This window comes from Schistocerca piceifrons, chromosome 7 (genome assembly GCF_021461385.2).
Source record: "Schistocerca piceifrons isolate TAMUIC-IGC-003096 chromosome 7, iqSchPice1.1, whole genome shotgun sequence".
NCBI classification, from domain to species: Eukaryota; Metazoa; Arthropoda; class Insecta; order Orthoptera; family Acrididae; genus Schistocerca; species Schistocerca piceifrons.
In genome coordinates this window covers 237,011,791-237,033,268 of record NC_060144.1, presented here as the reverse complement: position 1 = coordinate 237,033,268, position 21,478 = coordinate 237,011,791, and the positions used below count along the sequence as shown (strand labels likewise).

The window sequence follows — 21,478 nt, the reverse complement described above, 5'->3', positions numbered from 1 at the left end:
AGGGGGTAATGAATTCACCATTTTCAGTACAGATGCACAATTACGTCTGACCTCCTGTGGGAATATAAAAGTAGTGAGCACGGAGGACGTGGATGGGGATTGTGAATAGGTGGTGCTGGGACTGTGGATAGTTGGAATGTGGATCGGCCGAGGGGCGTGCCAGATAGGCCGCGCATTTGCGGTAAACACATTATTTGGGTGGCAAAGTGGTTAAAGCACTGGCTTAGTAAACAGGAGATCCCTTATTCAAATCCTGGTCTGACACACTTTTTCATTCACTGCCGCTGATTCCGCATAAAGTCCTGAAGCAGCTGACATCAATAGTCCCTTCCCTTTCATTTCTCCCCTCTCCAACTTCAATTTACATAACACATTTATTTGTTGGATTACTGCCATAAATGATTTAAAAATAAAAAAATTAATTTAGTGTTCAGTTTTACATTTATTATGATTTACATAACAATTAATTTGGAGAAATTCAAATTAATGTGATAGTTTTTTTTGAGAAACCAGAAGAAATACGTGAAGGAGTTACCATTAGGACAGAAAAGGATCAAACACGTGGCTACAATTATATTCAACACCCTGTCAAGAGCACGTTGGTCATGTTGCAGATAATGAGGTATACTTTAAGACTTTAGATCGGGAAACTCTTTCTACCTCACTGAGAAGTGTTTTCACCTAAGCTCTTAATGTAATAAGTTATTTCGTAAATACGATTAGTAATGTAGTACTATAGTGCCTCGTTATGCTAAGTCATTTCATAAAACGTATGTTTTCGGGTGCTTTCTGCAGCTCAGAGAATCCTCACTACTTGGGCCGTGTAATACAACGTAAGTAATGTAGGCCTTTAATGTAAAAGACACCCACAGGTTACTTCAGTTAGTCATTTACTTCTGCGTTTAAAATTTGTGATTTCTCTTCCAGTTCTTTAATCCTTAGAGTATATCATTCAGTATTGGTAATATATTCCAATTCTGCTAATGACACCATAATCTTATAATTGTGCCTAAATATCTTAAAATTGGATTTGTGAAAGAAGTTTCTATTTAACTTAAATTACTTTTATTGGGACATGAAAATCTAAACGCCAACTATACATATTAAACTCACTTAACGAAAGAGTGAAGGCAGGAAATTATATTTTCATGAAATTGAATAAAGCATATCTCAAATTTTGCTACAAGACTGGCTATCCGTTCTCATCATCGTATTTTAAACTAACATTTCGCTTACACACGTCAACCACTTTCCGATCCATTATTTATGATTTATATTCCTTTCACTTAATGCTTGGAGTTGCTTTACTGCCAAGGCATTCTTATCCGAACCATTTTAGATGGTGCTATACTGAAAACCCTGTCATTTGGCTAGGATTTATTAGTTTAAATTGTCACGCCACTTGTTTGTCTTGTGTGTTTTGTCACGCGTTTGCTTCCCCAAGATATCTCTGGTTTACGAGGAACCTGTTGGAGATGTGTAAATGTCACATCTGTGGTGTAGTCTGCTATTTAGTTATAATTTGATGATAGAAAACTGTGTTCTACGAATTAACGTTTATCAGCCATAGATCTGAAAAGGAAAAAAGGTGTGCGTAATGATACTCTAATTATCGTCATGAATTTACATTTTCGCATGGTGACTCATTAAATCTGTCGCTATAATCTCCGCAGATGTGTTGTCAGTTGCAATGCGTGGAACTGTTAGAAAATCTCATTTAGTAAGACGTGTGAAATATGGAATGTAACATCATTTCAGGAACTGCATGGATTTGATTTTCTTAGAATATAAAATATTTAATACCGTATGTTACTTGTAAATTGTTGTGTACAGTGCAGTCAGTTATTGCTTACCCGTACAATTTTAATAACTATTCCTCAGATATTTATTTGTGTACTTACTTCATTCCGTCGAGCTTATAAGGAAAAACTCTCGCCTATTTAATGTGTGTCACGTTAGATGTTGATCAGGACAGTTAAATATTGCCTACTGTTCTTTATTCATTCCACATTTGATATTTTGAGATCCATTGGACATGTATTACAGTCTGCGAAAAAAAGAAGGGAAAAAAGTTCATGGCGTATACAGTGATTTATGTCACACGACCTGCTGCATTTTATTATTTTAGAAACTTGTTCTTCTAGGCCTGTAGAAAAGTGAAGATTCTGATGTGTGTTTTGGTGGCAGTTTTTTAATTGGATAGTTGCACTGATAATATCCTGTATATGTGCGTCTTAGAAATTATTGAACAGAAGACGCGATGGAATATGTATTCGTATTTATGATATTGCTCGTATGTCCTTCATGTTGTGTGGTTGTAATAAATAAATGTTATTTGGATTTATGTGTGTACACTAATTAGTTAACTTTCTACAAGCAGTGGCACATGTGGAACATGCCATTGAAAGATTGAAGATTTTCTTTTTTGCTGCTTTAGCTGTACAATTGAGTCTTTAACCACCCTAAATATAATAAAAGATTGTCAGCTGCTTCTGTATCTTTGTTAATTTTTACAGTCTTCTTCTTGATACAACAAACTGAATTAGAATAGTTTGCTGCTCACCATGTAAAGGAGCCATTGAGCAGCATGCAGGCACATTTAAAGGTAGATTGCTGAAATGTATCAGGTGGAGAGGAGGAAAGAACTATGCAGTTGAGATGTGCCACAAATATGAACCTGGTGTGGAGCAGGGAAGGGAATAGGGAGAGGTAGAGGACAGGGACTAGCGAAGGGTATGAGGTTACAGAAGTGCAGGATATGTTGCAGGGAGAATTCCCATCTGCACCATTCAGAAAAGCTCATTTTGATGGGAATAGTCTAAATGGCACAGGCTGTAGAGCATTCATTGAAGTAAAGCCTGTCATATTGCATAGCATGCTCAGCAACGACGTAGTCCAGCTGTCTCTTTACCACTGTTTGGTAGATACTGTTTGTGCAGACGGACAGCTTTTAGTGGTCTTGCTCGCATAGAATGCTGCAGCTAATTTGGCTGACAACATTTCTGCTTTCACAGGTGGTCCTGTCTTTGATGGTGCAAGGAAAGACTGTAACAGGACTGCATTAGGTGGTAATGGGAGTATGTATGGACAGGTCTGCGTTTTGGTTTTTAGCAGGAATGTAAGATATGGTCCAAGGAACTGGGAGCAGGGGTGGAATGGTTATTGATAAGGATATTCTAAACTCTGGAGAACATGATTCGTTTGTTCCAGTCCTGGGTGTTATGGAGTCGTGAGGAGGATGCTCCTTTTTGGTCGGTCAGTGGGTATGGTGGTGACTGGGAAGACAAAGTTTGGGAGATCTGTTTCTGGACAATCAGGGGAGTGTAATTTCAGTCAGTGAAATTTTGATCAGTGGAGGCATTAGTGAGAGGCTCAGAATATTTGGAGGGGGACTGCTTGTCACTACAGATGCGATGGCTATGAGTAGCTTGGTTGCATGGAAGGGAAGGTTTGATGTAGACAGAGGTACTGATTTAACCACCTATGAGGTGGAGGTCAACATTGAGGAGGGTGTTTTTTTTTTTGGGGGGGGGGGGGGGAGGGTCAGGCAAAGTGAATGAGGGAGAATGTTTAGGCTATCTTAATCCTCTGTCCAAATTGTGGCAATGTCATCAGGGAATCTGTCTGAGGTCAGGTATTTGGAATTTTCGGGTGGCTAGGAAGAATTTCTGTAGATTACCCATGAATAGGTCACCAGAAGATGGTGTGATGGGGGTGCCTGTGGCTGTGTTGTCGATTTGTCTGCAAGTGATGCCTTCACATAGAAGTCATTGTGGGTGAGGATATAATTGGTTATGATCACCAGCAAGAAGGTTGTTGTTCTGAAATCATTTGGGTGCTGAGGTACATAGTGCTCAATGGCAGTAAGGCCATGGGCTTTTGAAATGTTGGTGGAGAGTGAGGTGGCATTGACAGTGATGGGCACGGGTTCAGACAGTAAAAGGACAGGAACTTTGGAGAGACAGTGGAGGAAGCGTGTAGTCTCTTTTATATAGGAGGATAGGTTACATTTAACAGGCTGAAGGTGTTGGTCCACAAGGGCAGAGATTTTATCTAAGAGGTTGCAGCATATAGCGACAGTGATGTGCTCTGAATTGATGGAAGCAGGTAGATGTATATGGGGGGGGGGGGGGGGGGATGAGCAGAGAAATCTGGGGGAGAGGTTCTAGGATGGACATAGGGATTTGAGGAGGGACTAGAGATCATGTTGTACTTCTGGAATGGGGTCACTGTAGCAAGGCCCATAGGTGGTTGTGTCTGACAGCTGGTGGAAGCCTTCAGCATGGTAATCCCTGCAGCTGATAACAACAGTGATGGAGCCTATTTGCAGGTAGTCAAGAAAATTTTTTAGCTAATGGATTGCATTTCTTTTTGCATATATGACATTGGTTTTTCTGTTGAGGGATATGAGGAATGATGTGCAGCATGGTTTAAGGGTAAAAAGTCTGGAAAGTTATGAGGGGATGATTTGGGATAGATTATGGTTAGGTGGAGGACTAAATTGAGTAAGGCAGGTTTCAGTATTTTTTCAATTTGAATCTGATTTGTAGGATTGGCAGCAAAAATGTTCGCTGTGTAGGGACCAGGAGGAGAGAACGCCCTTAAGAAGTCCAGCATGCTTAAATTTGGGGGTGGGGTGAAATAAGAGGTCTTTTGAATGGTGGCTTTTGTGGTACTGAGGCTTTCAGAGTGCATTGATTGTAAATAGTTTTAGTCTTATTACTAGCAATTTTCTGTCATGTTAATTCCTTCTGCATTTAGGTAATTAGTACATCACCCTCAAAACAATGACTTTTCAGGTAGAGTCATTAATGTATTTGCCAGGTTTCTCATGCTAGCCTCAAAACAATGGTGATTTAGATAGATTCAGTAATGCATATGCTGTGTTCTTCATACCAGTTTGTGGATTTGTAAATTTTGTTTAGGAAATAGTTTTACAGGTGGAGTGTCCTTGTTTGGCTCCTCTTTCAGTTGAGTGCCCTGCTACGCTGATGAACTCTAATGGGAATCAGTATTGTTTCTCCAGGACCATTTATACAAATCTTATTGAAGCCAGTGCAAAAGTTTTTCAAAATGCAAGAATCCTAGGCAAAGTAGTAGTTGATAATACATGTTCCATTTTTTAATATTTTTCACAACTTATAAATAATCTATTGTGCTCTATCTACTTCTAAAATCATTTTATTCCTTAAAGCCACCATTTTCCTGTGAAATTGGTGATAGAACAGAGTATGAGGGGGGAGAGGGGACCACTGAAATAATAAAGTTGGTGTAGCTTAATGAATAGCATTTAAATTTAAAGTGCATTGGGAGCGGAGTAAAAGGTGCGGGGCCTGAGGTGGAGATGGGTGACAAGTGCTATTGGAGATTGATGTCAGGAGGATTGCGAGATCAAATGATGAATGTAAAGAATTATACTTGGGGGGGTGGGGGGGGGGGGTACCTGAGTAGTCAACTGTGCCTGCAGTCATACTTTGGTAGTGTCAGTTCTCAGGTCCACATAAAAGGCTGTGCTTGATGGGTAATACATGCATATGATGAAAGTAGAATGAAAATTGCAGTGTTGGTATGTAGGGCAAGTGTTGCACCTGAGGTGATGTTATTAGGAGTTGGAGTAACCATGGTGTAAGAATGGGCAGTTAAATTTCATAGACTTGGTGACTGGTGGACTACCAGTTAGGAAGGGGGGGGGGGGGGAGTTAAGACTTTTGAAAGGGATGGTCCTTATTTCAGGACACAGTGCAATTTCACCTGCAAAGCAAAAGCGTTAGAGATATAGTTAAATCCTTGTCCTTCATACCAGTTTAGACGTAGTCAAAGCTCTGTCAAAGGACGTGGTTAAGTTCTTAAAATCTGCGGGTGGTATTGGATATTAGGTGTTGGAGGGGAATGGGGGAGATGCTCTTTTGCAGCTGGTTTCAGGGGGTGTTTTGAGAATTAGAGGTGTGTGGATATAGCAGGGGAATACTTATGTGAAAGGGGCACTCAAATGAAAATGAAACATGTTGAAAAAAAAAAACGCTAACTACTCATTATTTAAAAAGTAATTGCCATAACAGTTAATATTTTTATCCTACTGTGAGACAAGATGGTAACTATCTTCATGGAAAAATATTTACAGTTGCCTGCAGAACCATGATTGTCTTCGTCTGAAGCAAATTGACAGCCATGGATGTCTTTCTTCAGGGCCCCAAAACTGGAAATAACATGGGTGAGATGAGTTTTGTATCGAGGATGTGTAAGAGGGAACCCTTACACATTCTCCCTGCAGTCCTGATCTCTCCCCATGTGGTTTCCATATTTTTGGAGCCCTGAAGAAAGACATTTGTGGTCATAAATTTGCTTCAGACAAATGGATGCACGTCTGGGTACAGTCAAGATTCTGTAGCAACTGTAAACATTTTTCCAGGAAGGTGTTGCACAGTGGACGGAATGTATTAATAATTAAGGTGATTACTTTTGAAATAATGAAGAGTTTACTTACTTTTTCCATTTGTCTCATTTTAATTTGACTGACTGTATACCAGCAACTCGAAAAGTTATGTATATGGAGTGGGTTTGGAGGATAATGCCTGCATGTGAAGGCCTTAGTGGAATTGCTCGGTCTTTGACAGCATTGATACCTTCTTGTCAAATGACGTGGTTTGAGAAGCAAGGTCTCATCCTCAGATTCGTTATTTAAGAGAATCTTCAAGTATTAAAAGTTAACAGATGTTAGATGTCGAACTGAATGGCCTCTGTATTACTTTAAAACTGGTCTCTTCATGCCCAACTGGCTCCATCAAATCCATCTGCATGTGTCTTCCTATGCAAAGACAGGTAATCAAATTTTATGGAGCCTACATGGAAAGTGTGGGTGGATTTGACAGAGTTGTTGGGGCATGAAGACAAATGTTTTTAATGTGAGACAAAAAAACAGTTCAGTCTGGCATTTTAGCGTTTAATGTTCATTCAAACATTCATTCTTCCTGAATGGAATGGGAACAAGCCTTAATAACTGGTGTGATGGGACATATCCTCTACCATGCAGTTCACAGTGGTTTGCAGAGTATAAATAGAGAGCTGAATTAAACCAGTCTTTGGACCGAAAACTATGATGATGACAAACAACAGATGTAGATGTGGATGCTGACCACACTGTTGACTCTGCACTAACCTATTGTCTTGACCCAAAAAAAAGAAAAAATTTAAAGTGAATGAAAAGTAAGTGTGTTGGTTGTCTGGGTTCATGCACAGTTTCTTTTTTAAAAAAATTCTGGAAACATAATTGCAACTATGTTCCAAGTAGTTGTCTGCTTCTGTAGCTGAGTAACTGACTGGTCAGCATGGCTGAATGACATGTGAGGGTCCTGGGTTGAATTCCCAGCTGGGTCAGAGATTTTCTCAGCTCAGTGGATGGGTGTTGTGTTGTTTTTATCATCAACATGCAAGTCACTTAAATGGCATCAAGTAGAGACACTTGAACCCGAGGGCCAAATTTGCCAAAAGGGGACTTTCGGCCAAAATATACAGTACAGGCACTTTTTTTCCAAGCACTGTTCGAGGGTGTGCCAAAAAATGTTGCCTCGGAACATTTTATGTGAAAACACTTACTTTTTTAAATAAAACAAATGTTATTAACATTCTTATTTTTATTCTTCATATCCATGTATTTATTTCTCAAATTGTTCACCTTGGTGATGAACACATTTCTTCCAACAAGAGACCAGTTTGTTGGTACTGTCACTGTAGAATGTTTGACTTTGTTGACCAAGCCACATCAACTCTGCTTGCACCATTTTGTCACTTCCAAAATAGAGTTCTCAAAGTCATTGTCTTACATTTCGGAAGCAGATGAAAATCAGGTGGAGCCAAGTTGGGACTATATGGAGGGTGATTGATGACAGTGGTACCTAGGTATCAGATTGTTGTAGATGTCACAGTTCTCATGTTTGGCTTGGAATTGTCATACTGAAGGAGATGGTGCTCCATGTGGAGGCAAACGCTTTGAATTTGAAACTCGATTACAACATGCTGTTTCCCATACACTGACATGTAAGGAGAAGTTGGTTGGTTGATTCGGGGGATGGGACCAAACAGCGAGGTCATCAGTCCCATAGGATTAGAGAAGTATGAGGAAAGAAGGTGGCCATGCCCTTGCAAAGGAACCGTCCTGCCATTTGTCTGAAGCGATTTAGGGAAATCGCGGAAAACCTAAATCAGGATAGCTGGACTGGGGGTTTGAACTGTTGTCCTCTCGAATGCGAGTCCTGTGTGCTAACCGCTGTGTCACCTCACTCGGTAAGGAGAAGTCAAATGAAACCAGTACCGACCACAATGGGTCATGCAATGGTTCCATTTACAAGTAATCACTACATACTTTAAGACATTTATTTGACTGGAAATCGAGACAATCAGTTCCTGTTTTGTAGAATGCGGCCAGGTGCTGGTGGATACATAACCACACACACTCTGACTGAAACCAATGTCCATCCCTGTTTTTGTTCAGATTACCAAAGGTGTGAACAACACTTTGTGAAAGTTCCAAGCTGTATTGAGATTGCTGCAGTATTTCCCAACCAAATTGCTGAAGTGTAGCCTTCGGCATTTGGGGCCAAGTGTTATTGTGCAGTAGGGTGATTCCATCTGGCAGCATTCCTGGGAATTTTGCTTTATGACACACTGCAGGTTCTGCAAAGTGTCTTCACAGCACTGTGCATTGATTGTGGTGTCATGCTCGAGGAACTTGGCGAACAGAGGACCCCCGCAGTCAAAGGAGGTGGTCATCAGACCTTATCAGAACTTGTGTGAACAGCATTGGATTTATTTGGTGGAGGAGATATGGGATATTTCCACTGGTTGACTATGCCATTTGCCCTCAGGCTGCAAGAATGCTGTCAAACAGAACTTTCCTGTTGCACAATAATACCTGCCAACTGCTATCAGTTCAGCGATTTGGTTGGGAAACACTGCAACATTCTCTGCACAGCCTGGGTCGTTCACCATGTGATTTTCATATCTTTGGCAACCTGAAGAGAGACATGCATAGACATTGGTCTCTGTCTGATGTGAATGTGTGAATATGTGTGTAACTGTGGATCCGTCAGTGGCCGATTGCATCCTATGAAACAGATATTGATAATCTTGTCTGCCAGTGGAATAAGTATCATAACACATGTGATTATTACTTTGAGATGGAACTGTTCCATGGTCTCTTTGTGGTGTGTGTTTGATTTTCATTTGACTGCCCCTCATTGCATACCGTCATGTTACACACTACAATTTGGAGCCCTCTAGTGGCCGAGGGCTGCAAATATGTAGACATGAAGAATACATGCTAGAATGTAAATGTTTGTTTTATATAAAAAGCTTTAAGGGTTTTCTCATAGAAAGTTCAGACACATTACTTTTCAGCATACCATTGTACAGTCCATATATTTGCAGGACAGCTCATCTGTCATAAAACATGGAGAATTTTGAAGCTGTGAGTAATATAAAAGTTTTTAATTGTTAGTTTAAAGATTTTACAGAATGCTCTTACATGGCCAGTGTTTGCTTCCTTGGCAATCTTTGTTTTACAGCCTTTAGGCTGTGCTCCAAGGCATATTTCTGAGCGCAGTGGTTCATCACTTCATGGAAGTATCATCAGAGGCTGTGAGGACTCTGATAGCAGTTTGCTTATGCAAGTTTTAAACTGCTAGTTGAGTCTTTGTTGACCCTGACTATGTACCTAGCACTGGGAGACAAAACGTTAGCAAGAGAAATGTGTGTTAGACACTGCCTAATTCACTTAAAACAGAAGTTACCAAAGTTAGTTCTCTGTTTTCCATGTTAGTTTACTATGCACAGTGCTTTGCCAATCAAGAATCACCAAGAGAAGCATGTTGCATCGCTGCTCTCACATTTGTGTGGTGGATATTATACAGGATGTTCACAATGAGACTCCAACATTTGAACTCATAAAGTCTGAGAGGAAACACAATTTATTGACTAACAAATACAGGGAAATTATATAGCAGCTCATCAAGTCTTCATACACAGGTGGACGGTTAAGTACACTTGAACATGGGCGCCACGGGTAGCCGCGAAGAATATCAAGTCTATAATCAATTTCGTGCCATGTGTAGCGGAGCATCTGTTCCGTGACAGAGTTGATGACAATTCTTATGCGCTGTTTCAAGTCTTGCAGGTCCTTTACCGGTGTAGCATATACCCGGTCTTTCACATAACCCCACAAGAAAAAATCAAGGGGGTTATGTCGGGCGAACGTGGCGGCCAAAGAATTGGACCTCCACGGCCAATCCATCGCTGCGGGAATGTGTCATTTAAAATTTTTTAGACATCAAGGCTCCAATGGGGTGGTGCACCATCCTGTTGAAACATCACATTTGGCTGCAGGTCTGTTATCTGTGGCACGGCAAATTGTTCCAACATGTCCAGTTAGATGGCTCCATCCACAGTCGGCTCCTGAAGGAAAATTGCCCAACAATGTGATTTATCATCAAACCACACCAAACATTAACTTTCGGCTGTCGCGCATGTGTTCCCTAGGTGCATGTGAATTTTCGGACACCCAAATCCGCACATTGTGATGATTGACCGCCCCTGACACATGAAAGGTTGCCTCGTCAGTAAACATCATGCGTGATAAAAATGTCTCGTTCGCGGAAATGCAATCTAAGATGACACATGCAAATTCTTCTCGCTTTGGTTGATCATCGGCTTGATTTCTTGCACAACCTGCACTTTATATGCATACAAACATAATCTCTGATGAAGCACTTTGTGCACTGTTGAACGTTTCATACGAAGTTCTCGTGCTGCCTGTCGCACTGACTTCTGTGGACTTTGTTCGAAAGACCGCCGCACTTGTTCCACATGACGTTCGCTGATCCCAGGCTTACCACCACACTGCCCTTTTGCAACACTCCCAGTAGCCAAAAACTGATCACACCACTTCTTTAAAGTCTTGAATGACGGGGCATTTTGTTGTAAACGCGACGAAAGTTTCTTTGCACTTGGGTTGCCGATTTTGTCTCTGTGTACCACCAGACCACTTGTGCTCGCTCCTTCATATTCTCCATTTTGCTAAAACAATTGATTGCAGCTCCACTACAGCCACTTGGCGTATCAAATTTGCACGCTACAAACTTGTTGAGTTGCTCTGTCTGCCCCTTCAGGATTCACAGGTCCACCATATGAAATGAGAAAGATATAGGATATTAAAATGTTGGAGTCTCATTGTGGACACATATGAGCAGTTCTTTTTTTAAAAAAAATGGTGGGCTGTTAATTGAAATGGAATGAAGTAAACCTCTGTAGACAAGATATCATTCTCTTGTTTAATTTGTTTTTTTTCTATGCCTATTTATTGCGAACTAATATTTAATCTAAACATGTTGCAGGGAATAAATTTTCAAAGGATGGCTACTTCTGACAGTGAAGCATTTGAAAGTGCTGATGAGGATTTTGATTTTGATATTGACTCTCGTGTGTCTGCTGCATCACATAAGAAAACTCCCAGAGACAATTGTGAAGTTTTGAACAGCCTGAAGGCTGGTGGGGATGGTCTTGTTGCTAAGGAAATAGAAAAATCTGAGAGATCACAGATCATTGAAGATGATAAAAAATTGGAGGACAGTTTGAAGTCTCTAGAAATTAGTGAAACTTTAGTTCAGGTGAAAGATGACTCCAAAGGTTTTAGTGTTGGTGACAAAAGTGATAGCAGTGATAGTGATGGAGGTGGTGATAGTGTAAGAACGCTCAAAGGTGACAATAAACCAAAACAAGATCCTGTGACAGCAGTGCCAATTGAAAATGAGCTCCTTGAAACAAATACACCATCAAAGGACAGTTCTGTGCCCTCAGAAGTTAACACAAGTGATGCTCAGATCAAAACTGATGCAGATAGTGTTAGAAGCAACAGCAGTTCTAGAAAACATGAAAAGAAAAAAATGCAAAAAAGAGAGACAAAACCAAAAAGTTCAATAAAAAAGTTAGGAACAAAAATCACATCAAAGTCTGCGACACCTATCTCTGACAGTGGAACTAGTAGTGACTCTGTTGCCTGCAGTAATCAGTACAAGGAAAGTGTACAGAGTGATAGCCTGACAAACACAAGAGAATCAGAAAAATTATTAGAACCAATAAGTACAGATCCGGACAGCACAGTTTCAACAGGAATGCAATCTGAAAAAAATGAAGAGAAAATTAGCTCTGTCCTGGAGAAACTTACGGAAACATCCCATGCGAAGGTATGGCATCAGTGTTTTATTTGTTTGCTGCATTGTTGAATTTAATGAGCAGAGTTTTGTCTGTCGGTATGAAAGTTCATAAGTTGTAGTAAATTGTACTTATATTGATTTGTCCAGTGAAGAAATATACACATTGAAAGAAGCCTAAATATATTAATTATGAGAAAGTACGTGAAGTATAGTCTCATTTCATAGGTATAACAGTTAGAGGTATTGGGATTAACTTTACTTTTGTTAGGAAGCTATAGTAATTTCTGCTGTTAGTATCATAGTTGTAAGAGGTGAATTCAGTGGTGTTTCACCTTTCAAAACCTGATTACTAGTTTTGGAGCAATTACAGTATTTAGAGCTGATTATTATTTTTTGAACATGAAACTGATTGCTGTCTTATACAAAGCTCATGAATTCATACCCAAATAATGAAAACTGTAATGTCGGATAAGAAAAAGCAGTGTTTCATAGCTGCAGTACTGGTATAAAAGAGGCTCAGAGAAAGTTTAGCTTTCATTCCGCCTGTTGTTCGCGCGCCTTCTTTGCTGATTAGTTTGAAAAAATAAATGTCTTACACAAACAAAGAGAAACTAGGTAAGCTGCTACTTTATGGAGAATATGAACAAAACATGAATTGTACACACAAAGATACCGAGACAGAGGTTGTCAAACAAAATGACATTTCTTACCAAAGTGCAACTGACTCTCCCAGACAAGGTATCAGTTGAAATAAGTTGTATGTAATGGCAGCACAATGGGTGCTGGTTCACTGTTTGCTTCTGACTAGGATTGTGCTCACCCCACTCTTTCCCATTCGCTGAATAAGATGTGAAGGCATTATCAGTTGGCTTCTACATTTGCCTGATTTTATGCCACTGGACTTTTTTCTGTTGCGTAAACTCAAAGAGGAACTCTATAAACGAGTTCTGATGACCCAGGAGGATTGAAAACATGTTATTGGTGCAGAATGTACAGTAATATCAAAGGAATCTCATCAGTCTGTCCAGAAGTCCTTGCCCTGGTGACTGCAGTGGATAGTGTGAATTTTAAACACTTGATGACATAAATGTATTTTAAGTAAGTGTATATGACCACATTCATTTGTGATTTCCTCTGTGTTACTTTTGCTAGTGTAATTTTGCAGTGTAAGTGCGTGTCTTGATGTTAAACTCATGTCTCGAAGTTGTTATTTAACAATCACAGAACTGTTTGTTCCCTGCACTCATTGCTCGCTGTCCTTATGCCAGGTGTTCAGTGGAGGTTGTATCTGCTTTAACACTTTCAACTATGTCTCTTCAAGTTGACTTAGATGAAGAGACTTCCATGATATTTGCACAGTTGTTTCTGACAAGTTGTTTGGAAGGCTCCTGTATGTGTCATCTGATGATTATTATTGAATGAAATTGGTTATGATGTAATGTAACAAATATACCAAAGTACAGCTATGGTGGTTCTTATAACATTAACATGCATCAGCTGTGGAACATAAAATGGTCAAGAATGACCAAGATGAATTTTTAAATTTCTATTCCCTGTTTCAGAAATCCATTCCATTTTTGACATGTGTCTTTGTTTCAAGGCTCCGGCAGATACAAGAGCAGAACTATTACCATATTTAACTGGAAAATCATCCTTGTATAACATACCCTATGTCTTAAAGTTTGTGTGTCAGGCTAATCACATGTAGCCAAGTCTGATTAGTATCAGTTTTAAAATAAACTTTTCTCCACTATTCCACTTTTGTAAGTAGAGTCCTAGATGCATCAAGATGGAGTGCGCCATCCGCTTGACACGTCACTTCCATATAACAACATAACATTCTCCAGAAGACGGCAATAAGTCTCATATTCAGAACAAATATATCCTAAGTTCTAAATATTGCAGTTTCTCTACAACTACTAATTAGATTTTGTAAAATGAAACACCATTGAATTCATCTCTTTTTAGAACTGCTGTACTAGCAGCAGAAATTACTGTATTTCTGTTTGCAAAAGGTAAGGTCATATTGATATCTCTTCAATTAATATAACTATGAAGAGAGACTACGCATCATTGAGTGAGCACTTTTTCACAAATCATTTAGGTGAAAATAGAATTATGATTATCTGAGATGAACAGCTCAGCTGAATCACTCTGTTTCAAAATATAAGAAATGTCAAAAACTAAATCAGACTCTATAGTTGTCATACTATATCACTGTAGTCACATTTTCAGGTTTCAGCTACATATAATGACTCATAAAACAAGCAATAGAAAATAAAAGAAGTCTTGCTGAAGACTATTTTGTAACAGTTTGTGACTTCCGAGAAGGTAATTCTTACATGAGACTGCTATTTTTGACATAAACTTGACAAGAGAAATGCAAAAAATAGTTTTTCTCTCTTTGTGGCTGTTTAACAGAAAGATATGCAGCAGAAAATGACAAGGGAATGAAGAAGAAGGATTGCTAACTATTAAACTTCATAAAAAGAGTTGCTGATAGATTCGTGAAGTCTGCTGCATTCGTGACGTTGTGATAGTACGTAAGATTACTGGATTATATTGTGGCAGTTACATAAAAGTTTGCGGGAAATACGGAAGCGTCCGATCCCGCCCATCTGCTTTGACCCATGACGTCACAAATATGGCGGAAACAAAAACAAACACACACACTTTCCACAAGAAGCGTAATGACACTAACAGGACAAGCGCGGGAAATGGGGTGTTTTGGGTGGGGGGCAAACTAAATATAAACAAATTTAGACACCTTGTGTAGCTTCAACATGTAAGTGAAGACAGCCATGCATGAATACCCACCCACCTCTCCAGGGGTCGTAACCCCTGTAACCCATAGAAGATGAAGATGCTTCAGTAGCTGATTAGTGTTTTTTGTCTTTTTAAAAAGAAAATCTCACGGGATGGAACGAACAGATCACAAAAATAAATATAATAAACTAAAACAGAAATTGGAGGAAACAGATGATTAAAATAAGTAATAAGTGTTTTTAAATTAAAAAAAAAAAATCTCACGAGATAGAACGAACAGATCAGAAAAGTAAATAAAATAAGATAAAACAGAACTGGAGACAGCCACACTCAAACCAAACTCTGCGCCGTCATGACGTCACACACAACACCCTTACGTCACGGGTCAAAGCCGACGCGTGGGATCGGACGCTTCTGTCGACCCAAGTTTGCGTGCACAATCCAGTGTGCACCCTTAAATGCTTTTATTTTGGGAATACCAAATTAGTACACACTCAAATATTAGTTTGTTTCAGATGTCGCACTCTTAGAGAAATGCCAGTAAACCCCGAGTCCTTTAAAGAATCAAACTCACATGTATGAAAGAGCTTCAGACATCTGATTACTTTACAAATCACTTAATGTTTTAAATATTTTACTGTGAACAAGTAAGTGAGCAAAGGTCTAGAAAAGGTTTGAAATCATGCTTACATTTTGTTGGAAGATGTTAAGTGCTCTTATTACAAAACACTGGAGAAATGAAGTTTGGGTAATCTGCACTTCATTTTAAGCAAAAGCTGGTTAGTCACACATTTCAGTTTTTATGATATCATACCTCCTGATCCATGTGTCATACAATGATAAAATTTTTCAGATACATTCAGTAGTATCTGCGGATATTGTCTACAAACTGTGTTGCAGAGAGTCAGTAATACAGAAGTAATAATTTAAAAGTCATGCCTAATGTATAAGTTTGATCACATGGACAGCAAAAAATGTAGTAATTGGTAAACTTTTTTCCTTTTATCGTTTTGTGGGGGTTTCAGCAAAAAGTAGTTTCATAAAAGTTTGAAATTATGTGTAAAGTTTGTTGGAAGTTATTAAGTGCTCTCACTCTCAAATATTGGATGTAAAAAGTGTGAGTACTCACATGCCATCAGTTATGCTGCTTCAAGACAAATGCACAGTTTCTAACTGTAATACTTGAGTTACTGTGTTAATCTTTTAATATAAGGTTATATCTCTCAATTACTGGATTATGGCAGCATTTTAATTTTCCGGATGTAGTCAATAATTATATGAAATACTGATCAAATTATTGTTGGCTGTGGAAGCTGTTAGATAGGTAGCTTGCAATTGGTACCAGGTTCTGATATAGTCATCTAGTAATATAGATATTTACTTTAGTCAGGCCAAAAGTGACTACGCCTGGAACAACTACATGGTGTTCCATGGAGGAATAAAAATGAGAGAACTCAAAGTATGAAGGCAAATGGAATTAAATTTATCATACCATTATTTGCTTCAGCTCCAACAAAAACATATTCAGGAACTCAACTCTTCAGTATGAATGTGAGAAATGCTAAGATGAAAAAATTTATTTGTGTTTGCAGAAAAACATGTCAGATCAGAAGCATTTATTTATTTATTTATTTATCACCCATATTATCACATTCATTGGACTTGTCAAAGTACAGAACAGCATAAAATATTACATATTTACATCATGTACAAAATCTTATCATTGGTATCAACACATCTTTATAACAAAAACATTATTCTGCTTACATACATACATACATACAGATAGAAGAAAAGCTTGTGAAACCCCTTAGCTGATTTACTAAAACTATGAAATACCAGTACTTTAGTTAACTAGGCATAGTAACATGCAGCACAAAACCTAGGTGCATAATTACATACATACATGGATGAAAGAAGTTCGGTTTTATCTAGGAATGGTTGAGAATTATGAATTTTTGTTTACTGTGTTGTGAAGTAGACCTACAAATTTGAGCAAAATTCCAGGTATTTGTTAATGCTGTAGAAGCTGTTTGTTAGTAGATTTTTTTAGTTCTTTTTTTGAATGTAGTACTGTTTTTATGCTATCTGGCAATGCACTGTACAGAACTTTTGGTTTGCAAAACAGCACTGTCCTGATATATTGATTTTCTGTGCAAATCCCTATGATAGTCATCCCTGTTCCTTGTTTGATATTGGTGGATCTCACTATTCAAAGCTGAAACTTGATGCTTTTTAATGAAGCATATGCTTTCAAATATAAATATAGAGGGTAAAGTCATGATTTTTAATTCCTTAAAGATACCTCTACATTATGTTCTGTAAGCAACATCACTTATTAATCTTAAAGCATTCTTTTGGAGCTTAAAAGACTGCTTTGTAAAAGGGATATTTTCCCAGAACACTATTCCATACTTCAGTAGACTATGCATATATGCGTAATAAGCACTTAAAACTGTTTCGGTATTGCAGCAATCTTTAAGCACTCTTAATATGTAACAGTACTTGCTTAATTTTTTCTTAAGTATTTCTACATGTTTTTCCCATCTTAGATGCTCATCCACCCATAATGCTATAAATTTTGTGTGATTCTTTTGCTGAATTTGGCTATTCGATAATGTGAATTTTACATTGGTCCTATTTTTGTTCCTTATATGATTAAAGTTCATCCACACAGTTTTCTTGTCATTGAAAACTAGACAGTCATCTTTAAACCATTTTTCTGCCACTTCTGCTGTTTTGTCAATTTTATACTGCATCTCATAATCATTCTTCCCTTTTATAATGAAGCTGGTATCATCAGCAAATAATATGGGATCAGCTGTTGACAACTGTTGAGGTAGGTCATTAATAAAAATCAATGTTCCCAATACCAAGCCTTGGGGCACCTCATAATTAACTTTTTAATATTCAGAATGGTACACATTTCCATCCTGAGAAATTTGTACTCTTTGTTTCCTATCAGTTAAATATGACTTGAACCACGTGTAGGAAATACCACGGACACCATAATTATACAGTTTTAACAGCAGTAGATTATGATTTATAAGATCAAATGCTTTGGAAAGGACCAAAAACAGCCCACAGATCAGTTCCTTGTCCTCAATAGCTTTGTAAACAAGTTTTAGGAAACTGAAGAGAGCTGTCTGTGTAGATTAACCATTCTGTGCATTTACAAGAATTTTCTTTTTGTTTAGGAAGTCTAGCAACCTGTCATACATTATTGTTTCAATTATTTTTGAAAAAGCAGATAATAATGATACAGGTCTGAAATTTTTAATGTCAAACTTGTCACCACTCTTATAAACTGGTATTACTGTTGACTGCTTAAGTTTACTTGAAAACACGTCAGTTTCAAAGGAGCCATTGATTATGTCCACAGGTTGAGAGAGAACATTATCAATACTGTATTTAGTAATTTTCTCAGGGATGCCATCAAATCCACAGGCCATTTTACTCTTTAGTTTGCTGATAGCCGTTTGTACTTCTTGGGTGTTACGGGCTGTAGGTACATTGTCCTTTCGTTTATTGGAGTTGTCACCTTTGTCTTTGGATTATATTTAGTGGTGATCAGGTTTTGGGCTATATTAATATGTTGTTGTGGTCTTCAGTCCTGAGACTGGTTTGATGCAACTCTCCATGCTACTCTATCCTGTGCAAGCTTCTTCATCTCCCAGTACTTACTGCAACCTACATCCTTCTGAATCTGCTTAGTGTATTCATCTAATGGTCTCCCTCTACCATTTTTACCCTCGACGCTGCCCTCCAATGCTAAATTTGTGATCCCTTGATGCCTCAAAACATGTCCTACCAACCGGTCCCTTCTTTTTGTCAAGTTGTACCACAAACTTCTCTTCTCCCCAATTCTCTTCAATACCTCCTCATTAGTTATGTGATCTACCCATCTAATCTTCAGCATTCTTCTGTAGCACCACATTTCGAAAGCTTCTATTCTCTTCTTGTCCAAACTATTCATCGTCCATGTTTCACTTCCATACATGGCTACACTCCATACAAATACTTTCAGAAACGACTTCCTGACACTTAAATCTATACTCGATGTTAACAAATTTCTCTTCTTCAGAAACGCTTTCCTTGCCATTGCCAGTCTACATTTTATATCCTCTCTACTTCGACCATCATCAGTTATTTTGCTCCCCAAATAGCAAAACTCCTTTACTACTTTAAGTGTCTCATTTCCTAATCTAATTCCCTCAGCATCACCCGATTTAATTTGACTACATTCCATTATCCTCGTTTTGCTTTTGTTGATGTTCATCTTATATCCTCCTTTCAAGACACTGTCCATTCCGTTCAGCTGCTCTTCCAAGTCCTTTGCTGTCTCTGACAGAATTACAATGTCACCAGCGAACCTCAAAGTTTTTATTTCTTCTCCATGAATTTTAATACCTACTCCAAATTTTTCTTTTGTTTCCTTTATTGCTTGCTCAATATACAGATTGAATAACATCGGGGAGAGGCTACAACCCTGTCTCACTCCCTTCCCAACCACTGCTTCCCTTTCATGTCCCTCGACTCTTATAACTACCATCTGGTTTCTGTACAAATTGTAAATAGCCTTTCGCTCCCTGTATTTTCCGCTGCCACCTTCAGAATTTGAAAGAGAGTATTCCAGTTAACATTGTCAAAAGCTTTCTCTAAGTCTACAAATGCTAGAAACATAGGTTTGCCTTTTCGTAATCTTTCTTCTAAGATAAGTCGTAAGGTTAGTATTGCCTCACGTGTTCCAACATTTCTGTGGAATCCAAACTGATCTTCCCCGAGGTTCACTTCTACCAGTTTTTCCATTCGTCTGTAAAGAATTCGCGTTAGTATTTTGCAGCTTTGACTTATTAAACTGATAGTTCGGTAATTTTCACATCTGTCAACACCTGCTTTCTTTGGGATTGGAATTATTATATTCTTCTTGAAGTCTGAGGGTATTTTGCCTGTCTCATACATCTTGCTCACCAGATGGTAAGAGTTTTGTCATGACTGGCTCTCCCAAGGCCGTCAGTAGTTCTAATGGAATGTTGTCTACTCCCGGGGCCTTCTTTCAACTCAGGTCTTTCAGTGCTCTGTCAAACTCTTCACGCAGTATCTTATCTCCCATTTCATCTTCATCTACATCCTCTTCCATTTCCATAATATTGTCCTCAAGTACATTGCCCTTGTATAAACCCTCTATATACTCCTTCCACCTTTCTGCTTTCCCTTCTTTGCTTAGAACTGGGTTTCCATCTGAGCTCTTGATATTCATGCAAGTGGTTCTCTTTTCTCCAAAGGTCTCTTTAATTTTCCTGTAGGCAGTATCTATCTTACCCCTAGTGAGAAAAGCCTCTACATCCTTACATTTGTCCTCTAGCCATCCCTGCTTAGCCATTTTGCACTTCCTGTTGATCTCATTTTTGAGACGTTTGTATTCTTTTTTGCCTGCTTCATTTACTGCATTTTTATATTTTCTCCTTTCATCAATTAAATTCAATATTTCTTCTGTTACCCAAGGATTTCTATCAGCCCTCGTCTTTTTACCTACTTGATCATCTGCTGCCTTCACTACTTCATCCCTCAGAGCTACCCATTCTTCTTCTACTGTATTTCTTTCCCCCATTCCTGTCAATTGTTCCCTTATGCTCTCCCTGAAACTCTCTACAACCTCTGGTTTAGTCAGTTTATCCAGGTCCCATCTCCTTAAGTTAGCACCTTTTTGTAGTTTCTTCAGTTTTAATCTACAGCTCATAACCAATAGATTGTGGTCAGAGTCCACATCTGCCCCTGGAAATGTCTTACAATTTAAAACCTGGTTCCTAAATCTCTGTCTTACCATTATATAATCTATCTGATAGCTTTTAGTATCTCCAAGATTCTTCCATGTATACAGCCTTCTTTTATGATTCTTGAACCAAGTGTTAGCTATGATTAAGTTATGCTCTGTGCAAAATTCTACCAGATGGCTTCCTCTTTCATTTCTTCCCCCCAACCCATATTCACCTACTATGTTTCCTTGTCGCCCTTTTCCTACTCTCGAATTCCAGTCACCCATGACTATTAAATTTTCGTCTCCCTTCACTACCTGAATAATTTCTTTTATCTCATCATATATTTCATCAATTTCATCATCATCTGCAGAGCTAGTTGGCATATAAACTTGTACTACTGTAGTAGACATGGGCTTTGTGTCTATCTTGGCCACAATAATGCGTTCACTATGCTGTTTGTAGTAGCTTACCCGCACTCCTATTTTTGTATTCATTATTAAACCTACTCCTGCATTACACCTAATTGATTTTGTATTTATAACCCTGTATTCACCTGACCAAAAGTCTTGTTCCTCGTGCCACCGAACTACACTAATTCCCACTGTATCTAACTGTAACCTATCCATTTCCCTTTTTAAATTTTCTAGCCTACCTGCCCGATTAAGGGATCTGACATTCCACGCTCCGATCCGTAGAACACCAGTTTTCTTTCTCCTGATAACGACGTTCTCCTGAGTAGTCCCCGCCCGG

At 38.6% G+C, this 21,478-nt stretch overlaps 1 protein-coding gene across 1 annotated transcript in view; it reads left to right on the top strand.

Moving 5' to 3' along the window:
• Window positions 1-1,458: 1,458 nt before the first annotated feature.
• Window positions 1,459-21,478, top strand: part of LOC124804731 (protein FAM114A2) — a 68,638-nt gene continuing 48,618 nt past the window's right edge. The window contains exons 1-2 of the mRNA XM_047265025.1: window positions 1,459-1,588; window positions 11,385-12,233. Of these exons, the coding sequence (XP_047120981.1) occupies window positions 11,403-12,233 (831 nt within the window). The 5' untranslated portion in view covers window positions 1,459-1,588; window positions 11,385-11,402. The remainder of the gene's footprint in view (window positions 1,589-11,384; window positions 12,234-21,478) is intronic.